Genomic DNA, 11,359 nt, shown 5'->3' on the forward strand with positions numbered 1-11,359 from the left:
ATGGCATATTCACTGCCAAAAGGCAGTTAAAAATTTTCCATATTATTCGTTATTTCTTATTTTATTCAAATTTTTTGGACAAATTCCAAATTTTCTCTCAAACCATATACTTTTTTTTAGTATAGATGGTATTTATTTACCTCATGATATGCTGCAAAACCTAATTAATCACGAATTTCTAATTTTATGTACTCTTGTCTCCGATTGTACCTCCCAAACATCCTTAATATAAAAAATAGTCCTTTAAATGTCCTTGTGGAGTATAAAATTGTTTCAGCTATACCTAAAGATTTTGTCATTAATTTGAAGTAATTTATAGTGAAAAAAAAATTGAGAATGAATTTTCTTATTAATATTCACATTATATGTCTGATCGTGTTAGTTCTTTTTACCTTCCCGGATACACTCGCTGAGTATTCTAATTGTTGGTAAAGCTAATAAAACGTCAACAATGCATGCAATCTCAAAGAATGTTTCGTAGGCATAAAGCGTGACGTTTTATGCCATTATCTGGCATAAAATTGCGAATTAATTCGCCGTTTTGGTGATGTATCTCATTTAAATATAGGGAACGACAGAGATAGATTCAGTGACTAGATACGCTGTGAATTGTGCTAAAATAGTAAATAAATGGGCTATAGCGGTGTTTTAATGCTTTAGATGAGTATGTTAATATTGTAAATATCAATAAAATTTACACTTTGTGGCGAGAAATTCTGATTGAAAGAAATCAATCAAATTCGAAATATTTGTTATCTAACTTTCTACCTAAAGTCAACAAATTAAGTGCAATTCTTTTTATGTCCTCTACATTGGACAGAGTGGGAGATTTATAAGCATAAGAATAAAAGAGCACATTTGTAGTATTAATAAAAAAGACAAAAAGCAATCGGATCATTGTAAATCGTTTAATCACAATTTAGATAAATATAATGTAGTAGGTAGTGGTAACAAAAGTAAAAATTTATCTCTTCAAGAAAGTCTAGAAATCAAAAAAGCTCTCTCGGGTAAGTTTCATAGACTACCCACTTATTTTGGCTAACTTCTAGTTTACACGACACATATAAAGCTGTGTTTCTTTTAGTACATTAGTATCTACTATATGACATTGAAAATGATCGCGGGACCGAAACTGGTTAGAATTTTTATAAATGAAACTCTAATGAAACTTTCCAATAGCGTTTGTTTTCTTTTTACTGTAACTATCGTTTATAACGACGTTGAAGAAAGCGGCGTTTGGACGTTATAACCGTAGATAAGTATATCCAAACGTTACAACAGCAAGTCTGTGCTTTAGATTTGATTTTGTAACTTTTTTTTTTAAATATTTCAACAACTTGATGCAAATCTAGCAAAGCAGTTTTGATATTTTCGCCAGTATTACCGTGAATGTCCGTTATCTGTGTGTATATGTTAACATATGCACCGATGAATGTCGACATTCACCAATTTCCATAGTGTAAATCCGAAATTATTTAATTGTTCTGTTTTAATCAGGTATACAAGCAAGTGTTACTTACTGACTTTGATTACTAGGAAGTCAGATAAGTCAGGACGGAAGGAGTAGTAAGGATATAAATCAGAGGATAGCGCAGGGTAGAGTAACCTTTAATAAAAAGAAGTCACTTCTATGCTTGGGAACGATTAATTTAGAAATTGTAAAAAAATTGTTAAAGGTATATATTTGGAGCGCCGCACAGTGCGAAACTTAGACAGTGGGCGCGACGAAAAAAAAAAAGGTTAGAAGTGTTCGAAATGTAGTGTTACAGATGAATGATGAGGATATCGTGGATAGAGAAGGTTAAAAATGAAGAGGTATTAGAAAGAATAGGGGAACAGAGGACTCTCTGGAAGTTAATAAGAGATAAGCGGGATAGGTTGGTAGGACACCTTCTCAGGCATGAAGGTCTAGACATATTAGAGACAGAAACGGAAGTTAGGAGGGGAAAAGGTAGACCTAGATTAGATTACTGTTCGCAAATAGTTAAGGAAGTGGGGATGTTCTAGTTTTAGGGAAATGCGAAGATTAGCTGAGGATAGGAAAATGTGAAGGTACGTGTCCAAACAGTCTTAGGACTGACGACCTTATGATGATGAAAAGATGACTGAAGGTGCAGGTCGTATTTGTATGAATTTTCTTATAGTACGTTGTATTTTTCAAAAGATGATCCCGCCTTTTTATGATCACATGTAACACACATTTGAATCGTTTTCTTAATAAAGAATGAAATATTATTTCTGCTTTTGTCACTTACCTTTCTGGGTTGTTCCGATATTCTACTATGGCAAGAGCATTTTCGTTCAACTTCATCCTTGTTCGATGGAGAATAATCTGGCGAGGTTCCATGTTGAACCAAAACGTTAAGGCACTATAAAAAATATGTATTGGGTAAAAAGGTTTGGTAACTTCACAATAAATATGCCCCTTAATGTGCGCCACACCTCAAACTATTTTCGAAGTTTTCTTCGACTGAAAACTGAAAGGGTCTTTGTACATTATCAAATTTTTTGCCAAAACCTAGGGGGGATTTATATATACGGTAATTAAATCTACTCATTTAAATTTAATTACACGTTGAATTCAATCATTATTAAATTTAATTATTTGAAATATACATTAATTCAGGTACAGTACCGGTGAATAGACAGATAGATCGGCTTTTTAAATACTTTGGTTTTCACTACACCATCAATTAAGCATTAATTCTAGCTTCATGGTCACCGGTACAGTACCGGTGAATAGATACATCGGTTCTTTTTAATACATTGGTTTTCACTACAACACCAATGAAGCATTTATTCTAGCTTCATGGTCACCGGTACAGTACCGGTGAATAGATACATCGGTTCTTTTTAATACATTGGTTTTCACTACAACACCAATGAAGCATTTATTCTAGCTTCATGGTCACCGGTACAGTACCGGTGAACAGACACATCGTTTTTTTTTTTTTTTAATACATTGATTTTCACTACTTTGGTCTTTTGGCCATTATAAAATGCATGAATGTATTTTGTAAAACCATGATAAATCTCACAGACCGGAAAAATATTCAAGGAGGGTAGCATACGATCCGCGCGCCACAAGCTGGCCAACCCTGCTCTGGGTCATGCCGCTTGGTCAAAAAATGGGTTAGACAGAATAAATGGGCGTTTTTTAAGCTAAATAAGTAACCCATTAACTTCTAAAAATGACTCACATTAACTGATACCAGATTGATCAAAAAAATGTTCTCTTTTTGACTATGAACCGTTATGTTATGTCTGCGGATTGACTTCTATGGTAAAATTATCCAATTTTGCCAAGACTTTGGACTGAATTAGAAGCAAGTGAGTTTTTTTATCAACCTTCAATTTTCGGATTCGACGTCCAATTCAATTACACATCAAACAGAACATTCTTTTTAACGGATCTAGTTTGATTATTTGATGAAAAATAAAATTAGTAACCATTCGATTATAACCCTCTGTACTGTTAGTAAAGCTACCAGAAAATATTTTACCCCTGCTTGAACCGCATAATAAAAAGTTACCTCAACCTGCTGATTTTCTGCGGCATCGTTAATAGGGCTTTTTCCATATTTATCTAAAGACAGTCGAGCGCCATGCTTTAGAAGCCAACGGACTGTTTCCAGGTGGCCCCGGGAGGCCGCAAAATGTAAGGGGGTGGCTCCGTCGCCGTCACGCAAGTTGGGGTCTATTCCTTGCTCTTGAATCTAAAACGAAAGGAAAGCATTTAGTACGTTAAAGGAATCTCAACAAAGAAATACAAGAAATGCTCCAATTCTCTAATTCAATAAGGAAAAGAAACATAAAGAGCTAATTCGAGATATATTAGGTGCAGAAGCAGGAGTATAAAGGGGTAAATAATGATGATGATGATGGTGTAAATTTGAGAAAAGATTATAGAGGAATTAAGGCTTTTATTAAATGGAGATATAAAAATATTTACCATCCATTTCACACAATTCAAGCACCCCATCTGACTGGCTGCATGAATGGGTGCCATACCATCTTTGGCCCTTACAAACAGGGAACCACCGGCTTCTACAACCAGGAATTTGAGGACTTCCAGGTGACCCTCTTGTGCGGCTAAATATACCGGGGTCACATCATTGTCCATTTGCGTATTTGCACTAAAACGAGATACGTATTCGAAATTAATTTAAAACAAATAACAATAACGTCAAATATAACACTAATAATAATTAGTCGAAAGTTAATACAGAATATTCTTCATTTTGTCCAATTTTTAGAATAAACGATCTTGTTGAGAGTAATAGTAATAGAAAGGAGTTTTGTAAAAAAAATATCTATTTCTAATTTCTATTGCTTCCATCGAAAACACTAACTAAAGGTCACATTTAAAATCTTTTTAGATATATTACATCAATAGGGTGGAAGAAGAAAAATATTAATCTCAAACACTCTATTGAATGAGGTTCAAGAATCTTTAGGTCACAAATTTAGACCCACAAATCAATTAATGAAATATATATACAGTGCAAACTCTATATAACGACACTTAAAAGATTAAACATTTTTCGGCGTTATAAATAGTGGTCGTTAAATGGAGAGAAATAAAAGATATTATTTTACTATTCTATAATAATATGCATTTACCAATATAGTACACATTTTGCACACGAACATTATTATTCATACATTGCGTATAGCCTGTTATCTTCGTCTGATGTTTTTTGCTACTCCAATATTTTAACTGTATTTTGTTACGTATCTTACTCATATCTTGAGATACTGCTGGATCAATTTGATTATATAAAAAGTGTGTTTTTAATAGTTTCGCTGCATTAAGTGCTTGTTTGATGCTTGGTGGAGGGACAGGATCGTCTTCTTCAACAACGTACACAGCTGCAGTTCTTATCTATTTCGGCAACTTAGAAAGTACTGCTCAATGATTTATAATGCCGCATTGTTGTCGTTAAATAAAGTGAGCGTGACGCTATATAGAGAGTAATATTGTATAGAAAACAATGTAAACCAACCAAAGTCAAGCAATTTCGTCGTTTTAAGGAGTTTGTCGTTAAATCGAGTGACGTTATAAAGAGTTTACACTGTATTTATTAATTTATGGGACGATAAAAAGGTTATACGATACAGACGAACACTGTCCGGCTTTTAGGGTTCCTTAGCCAACTAGGAACCCTAATAAGGGTAAATTGGTTATAAATAAAATGAATAATCTTGAAATTTTTAGAATTAATTTCCGTATTGTGAAACAGTAATTAGTGTAACAATTAAATAGATATCGGATGGTTAATGTACATTTTTAATAAGTCTTGTAGGGTACTAACGCGTTATTTGCGTTACCAAGTGTTACGCTCTGGCTGCGTTGCTACTTGTTGATACTTGATCTGAGAGTGCTTGTTTCCGATTGAAAAATTTCATAATTACGTGTTGTATTTTCACTTAATGAAATAATTTAATAATTGATCGAATATTTTCACGCCAGGCCAAAAAAAATGCATTCTTCACATGACGAGCTAATTATAAAACACGAAGCAGTGTAGAATTCATAGTTTGATTTGGAATTATACGTGTAGATAATAGACAGAAACAATTAGTTTTAATTATTGTTGTATCTATTTCAAAAGACTTATAAGTTATCTAGTTCTAAAGTTGTTTAGTTTTGTAGCCTTAAAATTTTGGTTAAACAATTAATTATAAGGTTTGTCCAAAAATAATTAGTGCATAAATGTATAAAATTTTATTACAATATTACAAATAAAAAAATATTCTTTTATATTGTAACAACAAATTTTTCACAAGTTTTCAGATTTTTGTCTTTTATTTCTGCTATAAGACATTACTTCTTGTCAAATTTCATGATTCTTTTGATTGCGATGACTTAAAAATTTTATTTTTTCACAACTCCAAGGAATTGTAGACTTAAATATTTTATATTAATTTCAACCTGATACCTCCACGCGTTCATAAGAAACAGGTGTAGAAGGAAATGATTCTATAAGGGTTCTCTTTCGCCTTTTAAAGTATGGAACCCTAAAAACGTGGCAACTTCTGCAATCGTTTCGGTTAATGAAAACGCCCATCCTCATTTTCGACAAATTATTTTTTTTATATTAATTTAACTTTTATTTATGACCTCATTAGACTTACTTTTAATGACAACTATTACACGAAGTGCATAATTTTTTTTGCACTACACTCAGTGTAATCGTGTGTTTACATAACAATCATGTACACACACAACAACATATGTACAATATGACATAATTTACACACCATGCAAGTGTAGAATATGTAATATACAAAACATTTTATACACATATGTAGATATATACATTTTTTTTTAAACTAGTTTGGATGGCATACAAGTACGTAAAACTTTCACTTTAAATATCAAGAGATGAACAGGGAGTAGACGAATGTGCAATTTTTTTTGCAGTCATTATGCCTTCAGTATGTTCCATTTGGTGTTTGCTATTTACTGTATGATATAAATTTCGGCTCATGTAAATTTTGGCAGCTATTTTATTTCGAACAATTTTATATCTCATCCTTTCTCTAATGCACTGTAGGAATACGTTAGGATACCTTTAGGGGTTCTGTATCCAAAAATTCTAATAAAAACCCTATTCTCTTGTGGAAACGCTTTTATGACGTCTGTCCGTTTATCACTGGCTTCTAGTTTCTAAACCAAATGAGGTGCTGACTTGAAGTTTACATATAATGTGTGAATTAGTGCCCCAGGGACAAGCATCGTATATGAAGTTAAACATATTCAAAGGGGACACCATAGGTGCAAAAGAGGGACAAAAATAATTTAAATTAATTATGTATTTCAGGTTCACCATCGGTCCTTTCAATATCACTACTTTTGTCTATAGAAGAGCGAATTATATCATAGCCCCTACATGACTAATTTCCATGGAACTCAGTGTAAAACACTTAAAAAAAATAGCGACCATTTAAAAGTTAGCTATTTTGAAGTAAATATACGTGTTACAGTTAATCTAAAAGTGCTTACTGTTTATAATTTCCAAAAAAAATAATCTCAAAAGTTATCGTCCCTATTTATTATGTATTTCCAAAATCATGACAAATACGATGCCAAACAAGTACTATTACGATTGAACGTCTTCAAAACGAACCAATTTACGTAAAATTATATTTCTGTTGTATGCTTGTGAATTGTATACTGTTGACCTTTGAATAAAGGCTTTTTTTTTCGTTGTTTCCAATGAATTCTTCATTTGTGCCACATATAGAAATGTCAGTTATTTGATTAATTGTTTAAGGAATTAACTGATCCATATGTTCATCCACCAAAACAACAACGAATTACATTAATTTATACGTAAATAGTGACTGCTGAGACAAACTTTTAAACTTTTACTTCACATTACAACAAGTTTGCAACGTCAGGTCATCACACGTGTATACACATACACACGATACATGTGTTGAAACAATCGACGTATCAATGTCGTACCTTATTCTTTCATTGTTGCATTCGTGGTATCTTTTCCCCATTTTCTCTTCATTTTCCATGCGATGATTTTTTCTTAATACGTGCCTCTTCGATCGAAGCAAGCTTTGTCTTATGACCGAAAAATATCGCGGACTGATATGCAACAAACGAACAAACAAACAAACGAACACACAAAGATAAAGGAGATTGGGTCGCAGTGGCGCTTGTTAGTTGCCACAGTTGATACGGTACTGCCGAGTGGTTTATGCAGCCATTCAATGCAGCTATAGTACCGAATTTGGAACACATTTAATAATGAAAGTCTGCACGTTTACGATTAGTTAGACCGGTGCAGAACAGGTGGGGAAGCGATTTTATTATACGAAAGTTTTAATGGCGGTTAATGTTTAATATTAATGTGAAAATTCATCCAATTTTTATCCACTGAAAATTACCTACCTCGAATTAATAAGGAAAAATTGTTGTTGCTGTCGCATCCTCGCCGGGAATCGAACCCCGGACCTTTGGCTTTACGCGCCAGTGCTCTGATCACTAAGCTACGATAGGTGACAACAGAAATAATGATGAAACGTACTTTTTTGGGTCACAAATTCGTCTAACTATTGTATATACAGTCTATTTCAATTTGTTAGAATTGTGACCTTGAAGAAATCTGCGTGAAGATAGAAAGAATACACACTAGGCGTGAGCAAGACAGAAATAGTTGGAACAAGCTTGAACGAGCAGAGCTCTCGATGGGCGGTCTTAGGAGATCGGCTAGAACTGTACAGTACTAGACGAAAATGTTTAGCAATTTCTTAAAACAAAAATGTATATAAAAGCAAAGCAAAAGTTTTATAGGTGTGTAGAACGTTAAGTTAATTCACTTATTATTATTTTTGGCTAAATATGCTTTTAAATAATGCATATTCCTAAAATTTAACGAGGCAGTTTAAATAATTTTGCAAATGGTACTGTACACTTTTGTCTAGTTCTCGCTGGATGATCTGTGGAGAAATGAGCTCCGCAGACAAATATGATTGAATTTGGAATTATGCTACGGCGCATCCTAATAAAGGGAAGGGGCATATCTCTAATCTCCTGAAACGAACAGTACAATGTGTCTACTTCATATATGAAATCCTATGGCATTTATTAGTTAGTTAATAGTGGATTAATATGCAATATTAATTTGAAATCATTTTTTCGATTTTTTATTTACCCACTACAAACTACCTCAAATTAATGAGGGAAAAATTGTTGCTGTTGTCACACCCCCGCCGGGAATCGAACCCGGGACCTTTGGCTTTACGCACCAATGTTCTGACCACTAAACTACTAGAGGTGACAACAGCAACCACGACCAACCGACCTACAAGGTTAACGATCCTCATTAATTTGAGGTAGTTTACAGTGGGTAAATAAAAAACCGAAAAAATGATTTCAAATTAATATTGTGTCTACTTCAGTTGACATTATATGGGGGAAAAAATTCTTAGCCTTTCATATTCATAACAATCGAGTTCGACCGCTTCAGATATTACAATATCGACTATAATTTCGACTTTCGGCACCATTCAAGCAGATGACTAATTGTAATCATTTTCATTCTTTCAGAAACAACGAATGATTGAAGCCAAAAAGAAGCGCCTTCGCAACTATAAACTGGGTAAGTGTTACGCATATGTTTATGTCAAAAAAATTTGACGATGTCTCTTAAAATAAGGAATAACAATCAATTCATGCAAGAGCATTCTGTTATTAACCTATCGGCATGATTTATTTTAAAACCTAAATTGTATATGAAGTTAAAACAATTAAATGATGAAAATATTTATGTCGGTAGATGCTGTCCCTGTAATTTTCTAACGTTATTAAATAATATTAACTAGCTTTTCCCCTCGGTCTCTCCATAAAACATTTTAACTCCCAATTAACCCCTACAAACTTTTAATTTTATGTAATGTCGCCGTCCTAGATTTCAAATATATACAAACGTGGCAACAATATTTCATCCTTAAGGGTTGATTTTTAAAAATTGTCAAAACATATATTTGCTTAATTTCAACAATGAGTATTAAGAGTAACCTTCGAGTAAATACGACTACAAATAAAATTTGCCCCATGGAAACGTTGCAGCCTCTTTTCATTTGTATGTCAATTATATCAAAGAGCATAAATACCAAATTTCAAGTAAATTTAAACTCCCTTTTACCCCCCCTCTTTGGAGATTGAATTTTTTAAAATTCCGAGTTAGGTGTTTCAGAAATTAAATGAGAGACCATTTAAAACCAAGTTTCAAGTAAATCGAACCAAAAACAAAAATGTTTCTCGCAATCTTTGAAAACTCCTTTCAGCTTTCTTCCTTTAAAATGTTGAAAAAATGTATGTATACCATTAATTTTATATGAAAGAGCATTAAAGCCAAGTTTCAAGTAAATCTGACTATAAATAAAATGTCTAGCATATAAACGTTACAACCCCTTTTCATCCCCTTATTTTTTAAAATGCTGAAATAGGTGTTTGTTTTTTATGCCATTGAGCATAAATATTAAATTTCACGTAAATCTGGCCTAAAACAAAAATGTCAAAATTTATAATATGAAGGTTTTTCCATATGAAAATACTATCCAAATTTCCGGATTTTCCCGTGTATTTTCCATAAATTTTCTTTCACACAAACCCTGCCCTGTCAATTACAAATATCTTAAAAGAAAATAAAAATAGAACGACATTGGGCATAAAGTGGGTGCACTGCCCCCCTATCATACTTATTGCCACCCCCCAGGAAAAGTGTCTCGCTACGCTCATGAGAATAATAATCTGTACATTCTGTATTGTCGATTTTCTATCTATCGATATTATGTAATGAAAAGATTTTGAGGGTAGATTAAACCTGATAACCTGATTCGCTGTTTGAATCAGTCTGATCACATCTGTAGCACTGCATTTAGAGAAACAGCCAGCGATGTGATCGCTGATTCTCATGTTCCCGTTACGCTTTGTCAAATAATCTTTTTAATTGGTGCCGTTTTGACGTGAAATGCGATCATTGTAATTCCAGTGCAAGATCATTACACGGAACATCCGTCAAAAGGTTCGTAAATCAACGTCTTATCTTTGAACGTAGGATTCTACTCTATTTAAAAGTCACATCCTGTTTGAAGTTTACGTTTCTGATGAATTAAATATTTTGCGTAGAACTGGTGTTGTCCTTATTGTAAACTCATTGTTAGTCTTCATCCAGCATCAGAGATGATCTACAACAACTCCAACCGAAGACGACCTATAGATTCGAATCATGACAGTACTAGTTCACCAACTGACCGCGAAAGCCTTTATCAATTTATTTTGAGTAGTTAGAGATTGAAGTTCAAGATACTTTAAGAAATTTGGGCCCCTGATGATTATTTGATATATACTTACAATTAGACATATTATTTGAGAAATTTGAAAGAGTAAGACACCCCAAAAGTATGTACTAAATATTTTAAAAATCGATTCTTACATTTTTATGTAAAGTTAAAAAGAGACTTTTTTTTGATATTTTGACCGTTTAGATGACCGCGGTCCTACCAATATTTATTAACCAAACTTTTAGGGTATATTTATATTAGTATAAAGTCAGTTTTGGTCAAAGGAATTTACCCACCTACACCTAAGATGGCCGCTAAAGGGCCTCAAACTTTTGTATTTTGTTACGTTTCACATACGTCGTAAGGTCGTCAGTCCTAAGACTGGTTAGACACGTACCTCCACTCTTTCATATCCTGAGCTAAACTTCGTATTTCCCTAAAACTAGAACAGCCCACATCCTTAACTATTTGCGAACAGTAATCTAATCTAGGTCTACCTCTACCCCTCCTAACTCCTGTTTCTGCCTCTAATATGTCTCTGACTAGACCT

At 33.4% G+C, this 11,359-nt stretch overlaps 1 protein-coding gene across 4 annotated transcripts in view; it reads right to left on the reverse strand.

The window, feature by feature from the left end:
* Nucleotides 1-11,359, reverse strand: part of LOC108732561 (ankyrin repeat domain-containing protein 12) — a 37,289-nt gene that overhangs the window by 10,475 nt on the left and 15,455 nt on the right. For 3 of the 4 annotated variants that reach the window (XM_025976079.1, XM_025976078.1, XM_025976081.1), the window contains exons 3-5: nucleotides 3,953-4,136; nucleotides 3,534-3,716; nucleotides 2,256-2,369 (exon numbers count right to left, since the gene is read on the reverse strand). In XM_025976079.1, the coding sequence (XP_025831864.1) occupies nucleotides 2,256-2,369; nucleotides 3,534-3,716; nucleotides 3,953-4,136 (481 nt within the window). Of the gene's footprint in view, nucleotides 1-2,255; nucleotides 2,370-3,533; nucleotides 3,717-3,952; nucleotides 4,137-7,474; nucleotides 7,721-11,359 lie in introns of those variants that run through there. The other variant, XM_025976080.1, reaches the window with a different exon arrangement.

The sequence above is a fragment of the Agrilus planipennis genome, unplaced genomic scaffold (assembly GCF_000699045.2).
Source record: "Agrilus planipennis isolate EAB-ADULT unplaced genomic scaffold, Apla_2.0 scaffold71, whole genome shotgun sequence".
NCBI classification, from domain to species: domain Eukaryota; kingdom Metazoa; phylum Arthropoda; class Insecta; order Coleoptera; family Buprestidae; genus Agrilus; species Agrilus planipennis.